Here is a 23,841-nt window from a genome sequence, read left to right on the forward strand (position 1 = left end):
GAAACGCGAAGCAGGGACTTTCTTTCCCTGTTGAAAGATCGGACACGTTCGTTCCGTCGCGTAGGCGTCGAAAAGGGTGGCGGCACTGCCGGCCGCGCCAAAAGTGCACGAGTAATGCCCGGCGATTTGTCAGGGGGACAATTTGTAATCGTTTGTCAGCCGCTGTACACCGTAAACACAACTAACTGCCGTCTTATTCAAATGAGGACGGAGCGCGTGGAATTCGCTCGATGCCTATCCGCCTCGTCTCTCGAAACGCGCCGCGTTTCAAAATTCCGTCTTGTACACGTGAGCCTTCTGATCCGCCCCATTAATCTCAGGGAATTACTTCTGCCCTTCCATCTTTTCGTTCCTCTAACGATTCGCCACTTACGCTATTAGCCGAGCGTTCTTCTTAACGTTTCTTGAAATTGGAATTAAGTTCTGAGGTTTTTCGATCGCTTCAAAGTTTCTTGACTCCTGTGTGAGTCGTGTTGTTCTGGGTAGACGTACGTACGATTTAGAGCAGCACTGTTTTGGAGGTTGAAGGTTAAACTTGGCAGCTTAAAGAATCGCCCAGAGGATTTAGAGTAGCGTCATGATGTACACACTGTCATGGATTTAATGACAAAGTAGAGGTGAATTTTGCCGAATATATTTTCCAGTAATTTTGATTGATCTAAAGATGTAAATTGCTTACAAAACTCGTAACTAGACCGTGGATGTTCGACACAATTAATTAGATAATGTTTCTACAAAGTATATATTGGTCTCATTGTTAATTTCTTTTTTCACTAAACGTCTCGTTACCTTGGCTCAACAGATTGCTAAACAAATCAGCCAAAATCCGGACGATAAACGTTTCGTGCGCCGCAACATCTCTAGGTTCCTCGTAAGATCTATTCGAGGCTTTGTTGCTCGCGTACACAATACATTGCCATCGCTCCATCCCTAAACACTCTCTCTCCCTAAATGAACTCCATCACCACCACTCTATGTCTCGGCACACAACTCTCAAGTACAACGAAAAGTGGCTACTTATTGTGTGTTATGGAATCCCAAAACATCTTCTGAACTATCCTGATGTCTACAATCGACTCTATAAATATCCTCCACATATTTTGTCGCACTCTATATACTATGTCTATTGTAGTATCACACATCCCATCCCTATTTGTTTATTTACTTCTTCGTCGATTGTTTTACCTTCCTGAACGATTGCAATCAAAATCTATTATTTGCGCGTCAAAGAATTGACGCGCAAATGACAGATGAATCGACAAATCGTAATCCTCGTCGCGTTCGACCGACAAATTTCTCGCTCCATCGCGCTCGTATTTTGTCCTGTTTTATCCCGTAGCCTGCCAGGAGACTGTAAATTCCTGCTGATATTTACGAGGTATCCAGTTCGTAAACCAAACGTCGATTCACGAAAATCACCAGGGGAAAAGAAAGAAAAGAGCAAAGTGTTCGAGCGGAGTCAGCGGTTCCTGCGTCGTGGAGGGTGGCCGCGAGACAAATGGTCGCGGATATCGATGAGATTATTGTGATCGTCGAGAGAAGCGTGCGTCCTCGAAACCATCCCACCGCGACTACCAACGTGAACTCTGGCGCCGTGTCGTCTGTGAGTAATACCTCTGATGGTATTACTTTGAAAGGAGCAGGAAAAAGACGGCAGAGAAGACAAGGATAGACTGAATGTTTGCACCGGGCGAAACCAAGAGGGATGCAATTAGGTTTTAGACGATGAAAGGCGGAAGGAAGACCGATTCGATGAGAAATTAGAGGGTGCAACGTCCCCTGCCTCTCGGCAAGGTTAACGAGCATAATTGGCACCACCATCCTGGCGCTTGGAAAATTTGCCTACCTATATATCTTGGCACGAGAAAATATCGCGATACATCCAAATGAGAATGCTCTTGGAAACTTTAAAAAGAAGGAATTGAGGTTTCCCTGACAGAATAACGAGACATTAATCACGCTGAGAAGGTTATCGGGACGTTCTCGATCGTTATTGGCTTTCAGAATTGGCACGCGAGTCGAAACACAAAGGTTAGATCATTTTATGGTCCGGCTTATGTGGCGTATAAGTTGTCAGTATCCTTCTGAGTTGTATAGCTACACTATTGTTAGAATCTATTTTATTCAGAAATACAATTTTTATATAATTTTTAGTTTACGATTCGAAAGAACCCGCAATAGTGATAACTCAAAAGGCACATTTTTCACAACGAGGCTGTGATATAATTTATCCTTAACTAGATCAGTCATCCGGTTAACAATATAACTTGGAAACAATAGAACTATCTTCTCCAAACGTCAGAGACTACAAATTCAGCAATACGTAGAAAATTTTGATCGGCTCAGCTAATGGTCGCGGTTCACCTAATATTTTGATGGTTCACGGTCGAGTAAGCCTATGCTCGCGATTATTAACGCTTAGTGTCGTTCAACGGAGCATGTAGCGATCGAAACTGGAAGATCGGTACTTGGTTGGTGGAACATATAAACGCGAACTGATCGGTCGTCGCCGAGCACCAGTCATCGACAGACATGGCGCATTAGTAGCGCAGACACGATATCATATAATCTTACACGAAAGGCTACACAGTGTGACGCGTGATTCCTGTTTAGTTAATCGGAAGCTGCTCCCGACGAGAAGTTGTCAATCCGCTATCGCACAGGTAGCTCACTTCGCTCGACTTGGCTGCCATCATCGAATGAGGATTATCAATTAAGCAACGAACAAAGGTCCTGTCTACGACAATCGAACACGAGGCGCGCGTTAATGATTCATCGATCGCTTCTGATACGCAACACCGGCGACCGGTCTCGAATCGACTAGACGACCAGGCCAGTGTCATACTCGAGTGTGCACGTGACAGCTGTCGTCTTCTATTAATTGGATCTCATGCGTTCTGTACGACCGCGGAAAGTTATCCTGTCTGGCTAAAGAGGAGCAGCGACGTTTAACGGAGATGTCAGTGTGTATCTTGGTTACCTTTTGACGTAGTCGACTTGACGCTGTTCCCTTTTAATGGAGACGCAAATTGATCATGGATAGCGAGTCACAGAGTGTATGAGCCTCTCAGAAGCCAAATTGATCCATCTTTTATTAATTCCCTAATTTTATTACGAAAGTATATGTAATTGTTGAAACTGTACCTCCTTCTTGAACAAATTGTCGTTCAACGGATTAAAGAAATACGAATCGATGATAATATGTATCGAGCTTTTATCTCTTCAAACGTCTGCGTGCTATGATTTGCTTACTTTTAATATGAAGTAAATAACTCTCATCGTCAGTCGCATACATCCACGTACGGCGAAATTTCATAGCCAACTCTATCTTATCAAAGGGACCTATCTGTACTGAATGTCGATATTCAGGGACGACAAAAACTGGACAGCAAAACCATAAAACAAAATCATAAACTACGCGAAATTACTCGGTTCGATTTGAAAATTCACCGAGCCGTGTATAAGAACTGGTAAGAAACAAAGACGAAGATCCGTTTTCTAATGGGACTCGATGTCTCTCTAGAGCATACTCATCGCGATGGCTATCGATGGGAAAACGAGCACGTCACGGTAACCGATGTCTACTGTCAATTCGGCTTTCCGGATTATTACAGCACGATTGCGTAGAAGCCGTTTACCTAGCAGGTGTTGCGCAAGCGATTGCCGACGGGGTTGGGGTACAGGTCGACGCCGCACGACGTCTGCCGGAAATTGTAAACGTCGTTGAATCGCGTGCAGCCGGAAGGTGCGACTGACAGTATTCGGACTCTGTAACGCGGCGGAGAGACTGCTGTTGCTCGGTGCTTTCGTGCCACGAGGAAACTTATGATAGGAACCGAGAGGAACGGGGAAACGAGCGCACCCCTCGTGGATATTCGGTACAAGTTGTAAAGTTGCACGCAATTATATGGTGTCACTGTGTAAATTGAAAGATGATTTTCGATGACGATGAGCGATAGATTGATATGATAGAGAGACACCGAATATTTTTCAATTTTAAATCTGAATTATCCGTCTCTGTCTCTGTCGGTTTTATCCTACAGCAATGGAAAATTAGGTGGTTGCCGCTGTAATGAAATGAAGATAAGTTAACTTTCTGGTAGTAATCCGAGAAACAATAAAAGTTTGAATTTATAAGTTACAGTTAAGAGCCCCAACGTAGTTGACAATTATTTGAGATATAATTGCAATTAGCAGTTAACAATTAATGATATAGCAGATATCAGTGTTTCATTACACCATTTCAGTTAACTTTCAAAATTCGTTCTTATGTATTTCAGTCTCCACAGGCATACTCGTTTTCGTTTGGTCTGTAGCTTAACGCCCCCAAGGGTGCAATAGATCCTACACCGGTCTCGCGTTGACCTCTGTAAGGGTTAACAATTCGATTATCCTCCAGGTGCAACGATTCAAGTTCTATGCGTTGTATCGTATAACGAAATTAACGTACACTAAACAAAAATGATTTTCAACCGTATTGCCTCAAATATAACTATAAATAGAGTTTTGCACGTCGAACTGAAATCAAAATTAGAATAGGATGAAAAAATAAAATAGCGAGAAAGTTTCTTTTAAATGCGAGCTCAAGCAGGTTCAAAGGCATTACAGAAATTCGACGGAGCGAGAAAATGAAAAGAATGTAATCGTCGAGTTTCCAATATGTCTGTATCGTATTGGAACGGTCGTAAGGAGGGGAACACCTATCAAGAGTACGATGGAAATCAACCTGTCCTCTCTCACCCCCTTGGCCCGTCTACGCGATGTACGATCACGTGACAGGACCTTCTGGTGTCTGGCACTGAAACGATCAGGAATCGATGTTCACGCGTGCCTTGACTCGCTCCGACATACCCGGTGAATGTTCGTGCCGTCGAGTACGCGGCTATTCGTGGTATCCCGACACAAGTACCCTCGCCCACTCGGCCGACGTTACACATCGCGTGGGACTTTTACAAAGCGCTTTCGCTGTGCAAATCGCCGGCCAAGTCGTAAATACGATGTTGCCAACAAAGTAGAAACGACGAATAGCCTCTCCGATCGTCGACTCTTGCAGCTTTGACAGGATCTGTAATACCAGCGATAGGATATATATATTTACTTACTGACATTCGTGAAAGTGAAGCAAAGGTACAGATGAACGTCGAGTGCGTGGAGAACGAAGAAAGACGAAGCGGAAAATGAGAATGAACTAGTGACAAATGGGTTTTAATTTGGCGCGGTTGCTGGCACGTGGTATTCGTCAAATTGAAGATTTGTATCTTCGAGTGTAATTTACGCTCCTTCCTGATTCTACCGCGTAATCGCTTATTAGAAATATGATTTATACGCGACATGATTTTTTCAAGGTTCAACAGGGTTTTTAATACTAGCAAGTCAACTCTCGGAAATGGATCTTCAGGCAATAATGCAGACGAATCATAATTGTGTAATGTATACACATATATGTTTCGTCGTACTTGAGTAATTATCTCGTCGCGTGTTTTCAAGCAATACTCTACACGATACAACAGAATTTCGTTTATACGGATTCCATTTATTTAATTGAAATTTACTTAATGTTCGATTAAATGAACTCTTGTCTCCGAGCCTCTGCTAAATTCTTATTATACGTGTACGAACAGAAAATTATAGGCAGAATATGTTCGTATTTTATAAACTTGAAAAACTTGTCTCTTGACAAACTCAAACGAATCGTGTCTACTTATACATTTAATTGTTACAACAGCACTATATCAGAATGACTCGGGTCTAATATCCATCTAATATCCAATATCGGATCTAATATCTAATATCTAATCCTAGTTAACCATCCCTAAATCACTTTCTCAACCTAACCCATCTACGATTAGGTACCAAATACCGATCGACTGCCCAACCAAAGAAAGAAGGAAAAGACTCTTCAAACATACCCACTAGTCTAAATGTTTAGTCCAATACAACTAACTGAACGACGGAACAATCCGAAAAAAAAGTAACGTGCCATTTAGCCGGATCGGTCAGTGGAAAGTATGAAAAAGAGACAGACAAAGAGCAAGAGATAGGGTTGGCGAAGGTGAACGACGGAGTAGCACGGAATTACTTGGCGTGGCGTATCGGGCAAACGATCGTCAAGGGAGTAAGATCGTTGTCGCGGACGAAGGAGGGACGTCACAGCCCCCAGAAGAGCAGCGAGTCGTGTCTCACGACCTAAGCGTTGGCTGGCTGGTACGCCGCCAGCTCAGACTCCGTCTTTACACACCCGAAGAAGAGTGGCGACGTTAACCCCGTACGCTTGCCAAAGTTTAATGCACCTTTGGTTTTCGGTCGTCGCATTTCGGCGCGCGGACGCCGTTCTGGCGCCGAGAATCCGCTTCCTTCTTCTACTTTTCACTCGACTCGCTACGTTTCTCTCTTTTCCCTCGACTTCGTCTCCTACTAACTTTCTTCGTCTTCCACCAACCCCGACTCGAACGTTTCGCCTGTTCTTTTACATCCAACTTACTAGCTCACGGTCCTTTCTCATCTTTCCGCTTGTGTTCCGCCGCGCCATTTCTTACGACCGCGACGATTCGCCGCGTCCAAACGCGGAAAGAGATATTTTGCCATCATTGCGCTTTATTGCCAACCTTCCTACGTCGTTATCGGCTGCAGGTTTTGCATCGCGATTTTGTGCTGGTTCTGATCGTCCATTAGATAGTGTGTGTTGTTAACATTTTTTGGTGGAATTTCGAAGAATGTTGGGTTCCTCGCGTTTATTCCATAAACAGGATTTCAAGCTCGTATTACAAAAATGACGTGTTGTAAGCAGATTTCTACCGATTAGTAGACCTGCCTATACTTTAACAATATGTATCTCATTTCTCAATCATAGTACATTTATATAGATTTCATACACAAAATATAGATTCTTGTCACGTGCAGTTAAATTTTTATGTAACATTGTGCATTCTCCGATTTACTCTTCACTCGTTGATACCCTGACACAAACATTCTCTTAATGGTCTATTACTGATTCACAAAAATGTTCGCTGTCACTCGTATTGTTTGACAATGATTCTAAGGGCGCTGTACTTTGCATAATCGTAAAAATATTTTTAACCGACCTGAAATAACCGATTCACCAAAGTTTTAACCCAACTGCAATTAAGATTTTTGATACGTGAAAAACAAAGATTGACTTGCCTTTCTCGTCCCTATCGGAGTGAGGGATAATATTTAATATATCGTAGCATACGATGATGATAAATGTATCGCACACAATGATCATTATCGTTTTTATTCTCGACATTTGTACTCGATTCAGTGGTCGCATAAAATACGTATTATGCAAAACGGTATGCGGGAATCGCGGCGACTCGGTCTTAAATCGAGCAATCGAGTGCAATGAAGGTTTCGAGTCGGATGCCTCGACATGAACGATCTTTCTTGCTTGGTTACACGTGTCATTACGCTCGCGCGCGATGTAAAAGAGCCAGATTTGCATATAAAACGACTAATTTATCACGTTGTTAGAGGAGGACAAGGCGTGACTCATTGGTTTCGTTTTCTCGTCAACAAATCGTTTCGCAATGAGCTTAAATATTTCTCTTCCGTCGAATCGTCTTCCGATTATTCTATTCTAGTTTTACACATATCATGTATTACATCTTGTTCCAGGCAATCGTACGTTCTATTCGAATCTTTCTCTTCTCGTGTTAGTTGTTTTACTGTTTGCAAAAGAATCGAGAAGTTTATCTTTTAGACTTGGAAGCAAAATTAATTGCAATAAATTCGTTATCTTTGTTCTTGACTATTTAGTTTCCATTCTTATAAATAAAATCTAAAAATATTACAATTAAAATATTTGTATGAGTTTTACTTGTTAACTATCTAAATTTTAATGGAAAGCTGGTTGACACATAAATATGAATAACACAGGACACTACAGAATGACTTTACTACACAAAATAGCTTTCATTCTTAATTCCATTGAACACTAGCCGACAATTAATCTTCCACGCAACATATAGGTATATAGACACTAAAGCCTAAACATTCTCCCCTTCTCTACTTTTGAATTTCTCTCATTTAATCCAGACAAACTACACCGACTACACAAAATCTTGGATAATCATATATTCTCTTTTCATGCCTTACTCTTATGTAATACTCGGCTCTTCCTTGCATCTCTGCGCTCAAAACTCAATAAACAATCGTAGTTTCCGTTTTCACAATATACATTCACAATATACCGTTCAGAATTATTCGAACGATGCGTCTCTTATATTTCACTTTACTTTATTATATTTCGCTTAATTTAAAATGTAGACTGATCTCTTATTAAATATACGTTTACGATAAACATCTTGTAACTTTTATATACATTTCTTCAAACTGGTTTCAAATTTTACCGGTATAATCACGACAGTCCTGTTTTGTTAGAGTGTTAAAAAAATGTTTTATTATATATAACACATACAATATGGACGCAAATTTTCCATAATAATTAGACTGTAGATCTTTATACAAAATCACATTTCACAAAATACATTATAATTAAGAAAACAGAATCTCGGTAGAAAATTGATTTACCTACCAAATATTATATAGAGTATGGTTTGCTTATTTCGTGCATTTTTTTCGTATTATGCGCATTCTGTACATTTTCAAATTTCCTATGTATGGATAAAAATCTACAGTCTAACGATAATTGTTCTAAATACTTTCTTGAGCCACCGTTTCAACGCAACTGCCTTCCCTTCGACGTCAGAAACGAACTGAAAGATTTTCAGAGCGTTTTATTACCAATCCTAGTACGATCTGGTTACCAATGAAACTGATTGCAAACGGTATCGGGGAACGTGAACCGGATATCGATGCACGGAATAATTCGATTCATTACCACTGCAAGTGAATATATGTAGATATATGATTGGGAGAACGTCGACAAGAATCCAGAGTTCAGATGGAAACGTATCGCTGCGGGCATCTCCATCGGATTCATTAAAAAATATCGAACTATCGAGTATCTGTCATTTGATTAGCGGGACGATTCGTTGTGCGGGTTGGCAAGGCACACCGAGTAACCGGGTAACCGGGGATTTAATTTCGCTCGCGTACGACAACCGTGACGATCGCATAGAATAAAAGAGCCGGAATGTCGAGAATATAGTTGAAAACGTTGGAAGGGGTACCGTAGAACGTTTCCGCACGTCCGCTTTAAAGGATCGACCGTGCCGCTTTTTCGCGGCGAAACGTTATCCTGCCTTTGTCTTCCGGCCCGCGAGGATGCAGAGCAGAGTTCGAGTAAACGAGATTTCTTTGTATCTTGGTTGAGAAAGCTTGTATGCGCTGGATTTCTCTTTTCTCTGCTTCCTTTTTGTTTCTCTCAACCCCCTCTTTTTTCTTTTATTTTGTTTCTTCCGGTACACTTTTTTTTTCTTTTTTCACTTTGCGTGCAACGTAACGCTCGCGGCTGACGCTCAATGGGAAAGTTGTGTCGAGTGGCGTGTGTTTAGCGAAAAGCGGACAACTCTGCAGAAAGTGTTTGAATCGTAGAGAGGATTCGTTCTTCCTGATAGTCGGCGATATGTTTCTATTCCAGATGCCTCTCTTACTTTATACGCAGATGAAGTTCTTATGGAAATTATCGAATGGAACTGAACGATGATCGGTTTTTCTCTGTGTTCTTTTTATGAATGGAGAATATATGGAATCGATTTTGGACCAATCAACCTGTTAACGGGATCGTTTATTAACAGGAAATTTCTATAATTACGCTACTAAAAATTGCTAACGACTAATCAGTGTCAATCAGATCTATTTTAGTCCTTGCAAATATAACTATGCTGTAATATTGTAGTATCGTGGACAAAAAGGCCTAAGAGATATCGGGTAAAGCATAAAAAATAATCAATGTGTCGTCGATCCTTCGATCGAATAGTTTCGTAGAAAAGGCCTACGTGAGCCTGACCACGTGTTGTTGAGAATTGTGGATCTTTGATCTTGATTTAATGAGCCGAAATAACGTTACAGGAACACTAAATTTACACTTGGAATTAATATTAAAATAGTTATATATTCATCGATACACACTTGCACGCGTCTCAGCACTGTTAACCGGCTGAATAGTTTACATTCGTCTGTTTTCGAGATGCCGCGCACACACATACCTCCACACACCGATACCCACATACAAGTACCTCTACTACGCATTTAACCCAGTTCAGCACAGAAAATTATACGTATCTCAACGCGAGTGTTTGCAGAACACGTGCGTGGTGGGCCTAAGAAAAGACGAAGGGATGCTAGAACAGTCAGTGTCAGTGGAGAAGCCAGAGAGTGTGAATCGAGAAGTCAGAGAGAGTGCGAGTTGCATTGTCGAGATAGCGTTGCTAGTGTCACGTAAAATAACAAAATAAAAATGGAATTTGAGGTGAAAAATAAAAAAAGAAAACTTTATTTTTTTTCTAACATCAATACACTTTACAATCTACTTCCGAACTCTAGGCGTGACTTTCTAAGACTGACTCTTATGATTTTACTTTCGATCGGATCCGATTACTTTCTTTTGTCATCCCTCAACATCCCCACCGTCCATGCATTTGCTAGGCGTCCGCGATCGTTGCCACGTGCTCTTTCTTCTAGAACCTTCGGTGGAAGGACCGTTGGGATGTTGATGGTTCATTAGGCACTTCAGCGATATACATTGTCGCCGAGTGCCGCCACATCTTTATCTCTATCGTCAGTCCGTCGGATTTGAAGTATGCCGGTCGTGACACTAGCGGTTGTCGTGAGAGTGTGGTCCGCGTGAGAGAGAGAACGTTGGATCCGTTGTGACGAGAGTTGCAAATTAACTATTGAGTTGTCTAGATTATAGTACGTTATTGTGATCAGTTCGCGTTAAACAATCATCGTTCTTCTGTTTAATCAACATCTGTACAATCCATTCATTGTAAATAAATCATCAATATTACCCGAAATTACAATATACAGAATTTTAATACTGAAGTTCTGTGTTCAAATTAGAAGTAATTGAATTTTACACTAGAAGCGCCTGGCTTATATTTACATTGAAAAGACGAAATGAATTCATGTGGTGAAATTATTAAATCCATGGGATTGGAAGATCAAGTTAACTTCCATTAAACCTAATTGTCGGTCTAAATGTTGAAACTAATCTTTACTCGAGCATTATTCAAATATATATGTGTCGAACATTTTAGGCAGTCCACTCGTCCGACAACCAAAATGGTATCTTCCCCATAGCTTGTTTTAATACTTCTCGCTAATGATTCGTCGGCTCGTATTTCTACATTGAACTTATTACTCTCTTGGCTGACGACATTTACGCGATCGCGTATAAAAGCCACGTCGCGTCGTGTTCGTTTATAAATGTCTCTCGCAAAAGGTTTTACAGTGCGAAAAGTTCACCGAACCCCGAGCCAAGCTAGCCGAAGCGGCCCGATTATATAATTTATATTTAATTAAAAGAGTTGTGCCACGTGCAACGCGGATTCCTTCCCTTTTCTGTCCGCGTGGACGCGTTTCTGTTTCTCTTGCAACTTTTTCTCTATCCACGGGGACAGAACATCCGGAAGTTGGTGAAAATAATTCGCATAATAATCCAAACACCATAGCAGGATAGTTTTAGTCCGTGAGGAGGAAAAATAAAGGATTTGCTGGTACCCGTTGGTCGAGAAATTTAATTAAAACGCGAATGCTCGGGATAGTTTTCTGCCGATCTAAAAATCGACGAACGATTTCCGCGAGCCACCTTGAAACTACCACGATCAATTTTTTTCTCCCATCTTCCCTTTTTCCACTTCTTTCCTTTTCTTTCTTCCGCTCGCTTTTTTGTTTGTTTCACTTCCTTTCTTTTTTATCCTTCGTTAGCACAACGAGTCTCCGTAGGAACACGCGCGGGAGAAAATAAGCTGTCGAATATTTAGGGCGTAAAATTAACGGATTTTAAGATAGTTGAACGTTTACGGCCGGTTAGCCGCGACGGCGCATTATACATAGGTTGTTGGTTATATTCGAATCGACTTATCGATTCGAACTCTGCTCCGACAGTCGTTTCCTCGTACGAGCCATTCATGTAAGCGCGGTGTTATGCTTGTATCGTAATCAGGGTCGAGCACCTACCTGCCCACGCAAAATTGTTTTCCTACAAGCTAGTTGGGAGATAAAACTCGCTTTATTGCCATCTTCTTTCTCTACGTTTCTCCATAATCGTTTTACGCCATGAACGCGTAGCTGCACGCGTTTTACTATTATTTCTATACGAAATCTGGACGAAAAATCGTCCAACAATCTATGCCGATTGCCGTGCAGTAACCAGGGAAAGATCCTCTTTCTGGCGTCCTTTGAAGTTTCGAAAAAAATGGATATACAGGCTTTTCGTCCGTTTTTAATAAAATTGCTCCGTTTGAGTTTTTCCTGGAAAATCTCTCATTCAGCACGCACTGTTTACTCATAAAAAGACACTCTACTTCATACGCGTACTTGACAAATCTTAACCACCCTCTATAGTTCCGTTCCTACGGCGATGTTAATAAAAAAATATTCGTTCCCTCGAAATGAATAAATCAGTCGTTATACAGCGCGTAGATCGCGATCTTTCTGGCGTAATGAAACTTTTCAAAAAGACGTGCTTACAGAACTGAAATCACCCTTCAAAAATGTCACCCTTTCCACGGTGGTGTTCATAAAAACGACATTCATTTCCTGAAAATTAATAAATCAGCTATTATCTATCATGTAGATCGCTACATAAATTGTAGCAAACGTACCATTATCATAGATTACGTGAAAGAGATTTTTGCCTCTACTACTGGCACGTTTCGTTGAAACGATCGTGTGCAAAGTTTAAGATATCCCACAAAGGGACGCGAGGCACGAGAGATCGTGATCTCCAGAAAAATCTCTTCGAGAGCACCGATCGCCTTGGATTTGCTTATCCCTCTAAACGAACGAATCGCGACTTTAATTCTGGCCTCATACGACGACATAAATTCGAGGATAGAGAAATTGTCGGGAAGAGACGAGAAGGGTGGTATCAGTCGCGGCGTTTCGTGCAAGAAATATCGAATCACCGATCAGTCGATGAGCGAGCGGGAGAGAGAGCAACCCGTCGATATTATCCAGCTGATGGATCGAAATTATATTATAATCCCCGAGCCGTGTGATGGATATTCTGATTGGATCGGTAAATCGCTTTACTAATAGTCCGCAGTTTTCAAAGTGGATCGCGACCCAACCGACCTCCATCGTCCAACTTTTTCGTTTCGCGCGTTACATTGGAATCCGTTGAGATTCTTTTCGCAAAATATCGAATCGCGCTTAATTAACAGATGTTTGAACTGCGGTTAACGTAGTCTGTATTGAAAACGGTTTTGCCATCCAACAAAAAGTTCGGGATGATTTCTTTCTTGCCCTGTAGATGCTGTAGATATATATTATGCAATTATATGAAAACTTCGTGAGAATTTTCTAGGGGCGAAATGGTAACAGAGTGTCGTTTTAAAGTACAAACTTTTTTACCCAATTATCTCTTGTCGATCTTCGTGTAAAACGATGTGACGTGAAATGTTACTCGATCATTGGCATCCCGCCGAGAGATATACAGAGAACTTCGTTCAACTTATTGCGAAGTTTGATTTAATTTATTATTATATGGGACCGTTTACGATCATTCAAACAACGTTCTATGAAGAAAAAATAAATGTAAATGTCAATGAGTTATCCAATTACTCGATACCGATCGACTTCTGGTGTCTTTCGAATAATTATACGTGTTTTGAAATAACATTACATACATTAACGTCCTAGAACATTTTAAAACAAATTAGTCACAGCTATAAAAATCAAAATTTCTCGGAAGCCATAAGCGAAAACGCAGTAGAACCAGGAAGACCCGCAACTCGATCAATTTCTGATATTTATTCTCTGGCCAGCTGGAGAAGCGGCATAAAAGTGGCTCGCTTTACCCCATTAGCAGGCCGCTCTCCCCGTAAAACTTTCTGCGGGCGTGTTCAGGAACAAACGACCGACGACGAGCCTCCTTCGGAATGCCCTCGAACACGAAAACGTTCTCATCGCACATTAAATGAATAATTTCGATTCACGACCGGAGAATTTTCTCCTTTTTATCCGACAAAGTGACTCTTCGGGCGATGATTCAGTGAACGAATTGTTCGAGTGGCAATGGCCATGAAAGTGATCCATGTTTTCGAAAAAGAAAAAAAAGAAAAAAAAGGGGAAAAAGGGATAAAAGGGAAGACAAAAATAGAGGAAAGTTAGGAAAAAGGAAGAAGAGGGGAAAAAATGATTGTTCGTCTCGAGAGTTTCCGAGCATTTTCGCAAACGAGCGTACGCGGTCTTTCTCCGCTTATAACGAGCGGCGAGCAGCATCGCTGGTTATTTGCTCGGTTAAAACACAGCCCATTTCGCCGTTTCTACTTAGACCCGGAAGAGGTCCGAGCGCGCGGTGATTTATATCGTGAGCGCCATATTGAGCCGCTGCCAGTGGCACGCGACCAAAGAAATTTCTGTAAATTGTTTTCGCTCTGGCTGACCGACATACGCGACCGCTTCCTCGCCTCCAATGTCTTTGCAAATCTTCGCCTTTCGCTCGTATTAACGGTATAAAGTAAATGTCATGTGTATTACATTATGCGTATCTCATAATCAATATCACATCGAGAACCTACTAAAATATCTGCGAATATTTACAAATATTTACCAATGTTTGTTCATCGCCTGCTTCAGTGGAAGCGCCAAGTTTGTACAAATAGAAAACAATTGTGAACAATTACGAGTATTTACGAGCAATTGGAATGTCGCGTCGATACATCAAAGGGAATTCTCTGTTTGTTCGATACGGATGAATGATCCTGTACTACTTTCTATAAATCGATGATAAATATTCGCGAACTGATCGTGACCAATTCTGGTCAATACGGAGGTAGCGTAATAGCATAAATTAGAAACGTGTATTTAGCGAATATTCGATTTTACTTATTACAGCGCAAGCTCGTGTATTCGAATCCTGCATTCGTTGAAACGAAATGTTAGTACACACTCGATTCAATGAACTTCCGCTGATTGAATTCGCTTATCCGAAGGTAAACTTTTATCATGTCGATAAGTGTGATATATCATCGAAAGTTGATACCAGCTCCATGTTTAGATAGAGAACGTTATATGCATATGTTTGTAAATAAAGTAATCACAAGGGAAAATTGTGATCCACGATTTAATTAGCATCAACGTATTTGAGTTAACCAAGATAAAAATATAGAATGCAACAGAAAAAGTAGGTGGCGGACAGCATACATGAACGGCTTATTCTCCATTTGCTTCAAATTTAAATAGACTTTTATAAACATATTTAGTTTATACATATAAACATATTTATTTGCCCTGGTTGGCACAAAAGAATTGGACGAGTCGTCGTGCGAAAACGGCGTCGCAACAAGCGAATATTGCCAAATTATTTCCCTCATATTCTAGCGACGAAACGTCAGGGAAATACTAGCGAATTTTCGCCATATGGAAATGCTGTCGCGACCGAGAGAAGTCACGGACGCGGGGGGAAAAAGCCGATCAACGGGGAATAAGGTTCGATGGAAGATTACATTCCACATGTGAAATTGCGGAGATCCCGCGATGACGCGTGACAGCGAGTTCTCGCGACATTCGTCGTGATCGCGGAGGGAATAGTTCGAGCAGCATTTATCGAAGTTCGTCGCTATTTTAGATCGACAAACTGCGTGTTTTGAGTTTGCTTTCTACGCACGGTTTTATTCTGTTCACGATGAAATTTAAAGAAGTGCGAGAAGCGTGTAACGATACTTACACGAGAAAGTATCGGTAAATGTCGTTCCTTTCTCAGGTAGCCAATTGAAGGCGTGCCAGGTAATTTTATCCAGTTCCTTCATCTGTATAATTATGTATATCAAATTACGTAAGACACGTTCTCCACGAGGTGTCGATCAGAAGAGTGCAGTAATCGAGATTTATATCTTCCTGGTTTTTTCTTTTGAACTGGTAGAAAGAATTCTCGATATAATTATATTATCGTTGAAAGCAGACATTTTTTATGGGAATTAGTAAGACCAACTCGAAGTCGTTGTTCAATTTTTTAATTACTTTAATTACTGGATGTATATGCTTGAGTCTCCTGGACAAGAAGCGTAGCACTGTTTTTAACAAGCTAGTCGTTCTATTTTGTTCTGAAGTACAACTGACGATAAAAAACAAAGTGTTTCTTAGAAAATACACCCTGTGAGTGTACAGAAATGGTATAGCTTTTTTGAAACTCTTCATCGCGTAAATTTTTCTTCTTAACTATTTCCCATTATACGAATCGTTTAATTATCTTCTATCGCTAGATCAAGAAACAATTACTATCGAGGTAAAGCTGTTGAATATAATCCCTAAGACAATACTTCATCCAACGATATATTTCATTTGTAAGAAATTCTCAAATTGACATCATTATATTACGACACTATTATTACATTGGACATCTATTAAAGTTAGGAGAATTAAAGCATGAAACTTGCATCAAGGGAATTAAAATGAACGACGTATGGAACAATACATGCTATAAGAAGAACGATCCTCGTCCGTACATATTACGAGAAATCATGGAAAGTCTGAAAAATTCCATTGCACCCAATCTATACAATTTCTATGAAAAACTAAAAATTGGTCATTTTAGTAAATCACCGGGAATATAGCGAATCTATAAAAGTTTCGTGAAAAATGAATTTTAATTGCTCCGGTAGTTCAAATTAAATCATCGCAACCACAGAACTCTCCGCTGAAGCCAAATAATCGAGAACAGGAATAGTAGGACCTGTGGTGGTTCGTCTTAACCGCGGCCCGGCAGTTTCCATGGTGAACAATATCGTAAATACCCCATTAAGTCGTCCTCCGCGCTCTCACAGAATCCATTTGTTTTATGTTCGTTGATGCTTTCGCGGCGGAGATTACAGCATCGTTTACCGATAACGGTGACTATTCGTTCGATTGGATCCGGATACGCGGATGGTTCTACGAAGAAGAAGAAGGAACGTCTGACGTGGCGGAAAGACACGGGTTAAAGTTTTAATGGCGGAAGATGCCAATGACCGAAAGAGAGCGTCGGTTTATGGGAAGGAAAAAGAGCTTTACAAGCTCTGCATAACCGAAACCGTGAGACCGAGCTCCCCTGAGCGCTCTTTATTCGTCAAGTGGCGTTTATCTGAGCACTTGCCCAGGCTACTTTTCTCCTGTTTACGGCGCGAGCATTTTTCTAGAAATTGTTATAGCGATGTGGAATGCACTTATAGATTACGAATGCACGTGTCCTTATGGTTGTGGACGTAAACCTCGGATAACAAATTTCCAGTTGAAGTATTTTCAATAACATGCTGTGTACTTTGTGTTACAGGTGCTCTGTCTTCAGGTGAGTTTTCCATTCCGATTCTACTTTTCAAGAGTATGCGGTTATAACCGCTCACCATGACGTGAGTAATAAATTTCTTGAACATTCATTGTACTGCACCGATTTCATATTCTTTACCAGTAACATATATATATAATAATGGCAGACAAAAGAAAATAACAAATTTATGGCCACATAAGCATTAGTAATTTTTCAATTAGAAATTTTTTACTTTGTCGATAATAGTCATTTCCTCCAGGGTATATGTTATATCTATTCATTGCCTCTTGTCAATTATGTAAAATTAGACAAACTTCGATCCAACAAACTCCAAAATCCATGTAATGACGCCCCGAAAGTTCTAAGAATAAATGGTCCAATAGCCTTAAAGATACAATACGACAGGATAGAAAGATTATTTCGATGATCGTACTGATAATTGCTTGTCGGTAATTTCCAGTCTTTTCAGAAGATAATACGGTCAAACGTAAAGGCGAGATATCTTAATTATGAAACAACAGGCAAGGGAAATTCTCTGCGAACCAGAGGAGGTAAAATTCGTTTGACCCGCGACGGCATTAATTTCGCAGAAATATAAAGTCAGCCGTGCCGGTTGGTCTTTTTGTTCCATTTGCGGCGTCGTCTGGCCACGCACCACGTACGACGTCGCAGAGATAAGAAGTTGGTGAAATAATTCAAAGTTAATAGGAATGTAAACGCGACAACTTTCGGTTGTAAATATACGAGTTCGTGCCGGAAATCATCGGGAAATTATGAAGCAGAACGCCAGTTTTCTAGCGTTCTCCAGAAGCCAAAACGACGGAAGTTCGAGGGTTGTTTCGCGAGCTCGATGGTAATTGGCCTAATTCGAAAAACCACGAACAACGTTTGGACAGAGGCCGGAGTGGAGGAAGAGACTCGGTCAGACGAAAATGCTGACGCCAGGAGGCTTCATTTTGCCTGTTTGCCAAAGAGTGGTCTGAGTCGTAGAGAGTTGCAGAGATGCATCGACCGAGAGCAGAGAATACAGGAATTTCCGGAACTCTAGATAACATCTAGGCTCGCGAAGGGTTAGTTACTGTCCTCTTGCGATTGGGAAGGCTCCAATGGTTTCGAGTTATCTCGAACGACGGTGATCTTCGTCTTAAGTGAATTTCCTAATCATCTGCAATCGCATTGGCCAGGGTTAATGGAAAAATTTCTAGCCAGTTTTCGATAACGAGTCGTTTTACCCATTAATATGTTGATCGCCGTACCTGTTACACGTGCTTGATAATTTCCTTGGGTACATAAACCGTTCAGAAGTCGCATTGATCAACTCTGTTAATTGGAGAGTAGGGGCAAGTGAAAATTAAACTTACCTTGGAATTTTCCTACTATTATATGCCACCTTCTTCTTGTCCAGCTTGGAAGAATGTAATAAAAACTACTTAGTGACAGTGAAGAAAATTGTTTAATTAGGAAATGAAGGGTTGTTAGAAATATGAGCGTTTCTCTAAAAATGCCCTTTTATCGCATTCCTAAAATCTGTAGATTCGGATGTATATCGCCATGATTGGATAGAAAACACGAAGGACGAAACAAAAGAAAGGCCACTTCTATAGAAAGCTCTTTTTCATTCAATTGCTCGTCACATATGAAAACACGCAAACTGTACAGAGCGTTCAAGAGTGTGTTACTGCGTTCGAAAACTGTTGGCAAAGATTTGTTTCTTTTAAAGCAAAACATGAAACATCTTTGATTTATAATTGGAAAGATGCATTCGAGATCATTAGATTTCCCATTCCAAAAACGTTAAAACGTACGTCCAATGGTTATTTGTATGCGTCACAAAATTATAGTAAGATCTGTCTTTTGTCTTTGACAATAGACAACGGATCTTGCGTGCAGAATTTTCACTGAAATTTCTACTGTTCCGTGTAAACGAGCAAAGGTGAAAGGCACTGAAAATCTTTTACGATATATGGACACGAAATACACCGTAAAACTGCGAAAAATGTTGTAGTAATTGTACCTTGTTCTTTATAAAAGTTAAAACGTACGTTAAAATATATATATATATATATATATATTTTTATAACGTTAAGTTCTTTACTTCTTACAATTCTTCGTTACAACGTGTAGGGTTTTCTATGCATTTAAATTATAACATTATACACATATATCTTCTTTCAATATTTTCTATCAAGAGGAAATCCGATAAATGGAAAAAGGACGTGCAGTATTGATTTTTTATTATTACACTATTTTTTATTCAAATTAAAATTTATATATATTTTATCGTCATTTCATTCTTCGCTAACAATAAACTTTACACAACATTATATTGAAACGTATTCGATCGATATTATGGTTTTATTAACGAAATAAAGCTTTGAAACTGAATATCTCAAAACGTAATAAATCATAAACGTCATAGTTATATATCTAATTTATAAAACTTTCCAAAATATTTTAAACATATAACAAGTACTCGGTTGTAATATTTCTTCGCCTGGATTTTATATATAATTTTATGTAATTACCTAAACGCGATAAACCATTGCCTGCCTTTTGATTGATCCGCATATGACATAGAAACGAAACAGAAATATACTGTATCAATTTCGCCCCGCATTTTTATTTTCATCCCAGAGAAGCTTCCGTCAACGAATTAAAGTACTTTAACTTCTCAAATTCTAGCAGTCGGATAAATATCCGAAGCGAGCGTGCCACCTGCTATATCACAGAAATGGCACATCACCGCTTTTAGAAAACAGAATAGAAATCGAGGCACAATTCCGGGATCGGTATTCCAAGTGTTAAAAATAGCTCGTTGCTGGCGCACGGTTCTCGATCACGAACGTGAATTTCAGCCCCTACCGCTTCGTCGAGAGAAAAGAAAGCGATACTGGCAAGAGCGGTAGAGAAGGAATAAGAGAAAAAGGAAAGACAGAAAGGCTCGTCGATGGCGAAGGTTTGTGCGGTCAACGATGGATCGCCGTGAACGTCGAAGCCAACGAAGCGTCAAAGCCCGAGAGAACGGGTCGGATTCTCTCGCACGCGTCCGGCAAAGAAAGGTGCATCGAGAATGCGACCGGCCTGTCTGTATTAGGATTCGGAAAGAGGGTTTCTTCTAAAAGAAGAGAGTCCGCGATAAATCTGACCGAGAAGAGGCTCGATTGCTTCACGCATGACCGCCGCTTACGCCCGATCCTTCTCGCCCTTTCACTAGCCATTGGTCACTGCCACATTGTTTATTCTTGTTCCTCGTTTTCTCGGTCATTCGCGGTTAAGCGGGATGGATTTTGGCCGGACGATTCTCGTGGTTTTCCTGACGCGTAAGTTCCGAGGTATATAGCCCGCTACGACTTGGTTTACTGTGCAAAACCTGCGCAGCAGTATTTACATATTTTGCGATAGACTTTTTAAGCTTCTGTGATATATTATTCTGTTCATTCGATAGTCTCAAGGAGATTGATATTTTATGAATGTAACGCATATGAAGGGCAATATAAACCACGCGAAAATAAGGAAAGTAGGAGCGATTATTTTACTATTTGCAAATTTGAGAAAACAAAGAACCAAGTAAGCAGTTACGAGCATGAATTGAGTTCGCGTGAGTATGGAATCGTAATATCGATATACGTAGTTTATGATTTTTTTCTAATCTACCTTTTTAATTTTTCCAATATTTAACGATTCTTTTTACAGTCGGGCATTTGCTTTTTATTATGCTTTTTATTATGTTTCTTAAGAGATTGAATAAAGTCGGAAAACAATATAATTCAGTTGAAATTAACAAAATTTTATGTGATCGTTTCCCCAGCATCGAATTGAAAAAACAGAAGCAAATAGGACATATTAAATTTGAGGATTCCTACCTAAACTCCTAAAAACAGGAAATGAAGCAAATAATACATAAATAGATATTATAGGTAACTACTTGACATTCTCTTCATCAATGCAATTAATCAAATTGGTAATTCGACAACAATTAGAACAATTAGAGAATTTTATGATTAAAAAATCGAGATATTGAATTACCTGTGCGTCTTACAACAGTCTCGAGGTATACGACGTCCTAATTAAAGTTAATAAAGATACATCGGTCTGCTTTTTATTAATAGCTCGATCCGTATAAATACGGCGTGGGTACAAGGGTTAAGATTATTAAGATATCAAATTACGTTCGATGCACGGCAAAAATTACGCTAGCAGAGGTCCTGTGTACCACTTAAGAGTAACGAAACTTATTCGACGTTTCCTTTATTAGCCATTCGCGTCGCAGCACCGTATCATTAGAGGTCTTCCTCTTTAATATCGTTCCCGATACCTCTGCCGGTACCATTCTCCTCCTTTCCCCCATTGTTTCTCGGACGTTCATATCTACAGCACGCGTTCGAACGAAACGGCAGGCTCGAATGCAAATTCGGCAGTTTCTCTTCCCAAGGCTTGGCCCAAAAACAAGCGCCTTGGTGCCTGTTAATTTTCGCAAAAAGTCCTTCACCGTTTCGAGACACCTTTGGCCATTCTCTATCGATCGAAATCGCAGTAAGAAGTAAGAACATCTAGTCATCGATGTTTTCTTAGGATTTAAAAATCGTCAAGTCGTGATCCATTTTATTCTTAGACAGGTTATGATATATTGAAGTTTGAGGATTTAATACATTAAATTAGTCTCTATCTATCGAAACGGTGAATTTTCTCACTATTTAGATATTATGAAACTGTAATTTTTTATTCTTAAACGCTTATGTAAATCTAAAACGCTTAATGTATAAAATTCGCCGATTCTTTGTCAATGGAAGAAGTAAATTGTTTTAACATTCAAATATAGCGAAGTTGTATTTCCTTGGTAAGGTATTATGACATTTAAATCGTAGTAATTAGTACACAAAATTCATCTATACTTTATCAGTCGAAATTGCAGTAAGAAATTATAAACATGTAATCGATGATTTCTCGTAATTTAAAAGTCACGAGATTGTACATTTAGTCTTTTTAAAGTCGTTATAATAAATATTCATGATTAAGAAATTCGTCCATCTTCTATCGATTGAAATTGCAGAGAACATTAGATTAAATTATAAACATTTAATTAAGCTTAAGAAGCTGGTGCTTCTTTTAGGACTTAAAAATTGTAAGCCTGATATGTTCTTGTTCCTAAATTCCTTCGGATACTTATATTATACATTAATACATAAAATTGATATAAATCTGCGCAGGCGATTTCTTTAAAAGCATGAAACGAACGAGGGGGTTGGTTTCTTGTCTGGTACGAATTTATCGCCCAGAGAAAATTCACGCAAATATTCAGGAGCAGTTCATCAAACACACGATAGCTTTTACATTCGAGGATTCTGCGAGTGTTCCAACTTCCCCGTTTACCCTAAATTCGATTTAATTTATTCCCTCGCACGCAACCGTCGCGCTAAATAAATTATCCTAGAGCGTACGAGTCGAACACCGGAAAACGTGTCTAACGCTACTTATTATTTATTAATTGAACATCTCCAAAGTATAGCTGTCTCGTCCAAAAATTTATACTCATACGCCACAAATTCTATTCAAGCTCTTTTATTCCCTTTCGAAGATTCTTTCTAATTTATTTCTCTACCGTTCGTATTTGCGGGGAAAAAAATTGGGAACGTAAATCGAAGCATACCTCTGTAAATACGATAAATCCTCGAAACCACGTGAAATCCTGGCAAGAACATAGCTGTCTAAAAAAGAAAGAAAGAAATTCACTAACCACTAGGAAAACAACAGAGCGAAATTTATTCCCCTTTACGTCCACACGGTAGCTTTAATCTAATCAGCCGCGGTCTATTGGCGTCGATCGCGTGGATCCGATCGATATAAGCATCCTTCTAGCCATAACCAAGCACGGTCCACGATTTCAATCTAGTCTGCTGTGATATCCGTTGAAAAAAGAGGCAAATCGAGCATAGCGTCGAAGGGATGAGGAAAATAGGAGAGGAGACGATATAAGTGGATGAAACGAAGGCAAAGTCGATGGATCTGCTGGGAAGATAGCAAGGCAAAGGCTAAAGCGCAAGGATATAGACGAAGGACAACAAGTAGAGAGAAATCGGACTGATATTCCGAAAAGATGACAGAAGACGAAGTTGAAGGAAGTGGCTGAGATTGGAGATTTGCAACGATGGATTCGATATGACGGAGATCAAAATTTTGACTGTTCTCTTTATTTACGATTCAGTTTCACCGGAGCTTTCTCCTTGATTTTCTTTGTTCCATTTTCCCTGCAGCGTAATCTTTCATTCTCTTTTGAAGAGTTCTTTACTAGAGTAGTAGCGAAATCTTACTTTCGTCCTTTTCATCGAGTTTCATATGTTACGTAACGTTGTAGAATGAACTTACCAACTACATATAATTACTTTTACAACTACATAGAACTACAAAGTTTGAAAAAAATTCGAGGAATACCTTGCGCCAAAAATAGC

General features: G+C 39.9%; 1 protein-coding gene across 1 annotated transcript in view; it reads left to right on the forward strand.

Annotated features, from left to right (window-relative positions):
- LOC126869672 (protein madd-4) overlaps nucleotides 1–23,841 on the forward strand; it is a 251,061-nt gene that overhangs the window by 78,950 nt on the left and 148,270 nt on the right. The window contains exon 2 of the mRNA XM_050626515.1: nucleotides 17,402–17,416. Coding sequence (XP_050482472.1) covers nucleotides 17,402–17,416 — 15 coding nt within the window. The remainder of the gene's footprint in view (nucleotides 1–17,401; nucleotides 17,417–23,841) is intronic.

This window comes from Bombus huntii, chromosome 9 (assembly GCF_024542735.1).
Source record: "Bombus huntii isolate Logan2020A chromosome 9, iyBomHunt1.1, whole genome shotgun sequence".
Lineage (NCBI taxonomy): Eukaryota > Metazoa > Arthropoda > Insecta > Hymenoptera > Apidae > Bombus > Bombus huntii.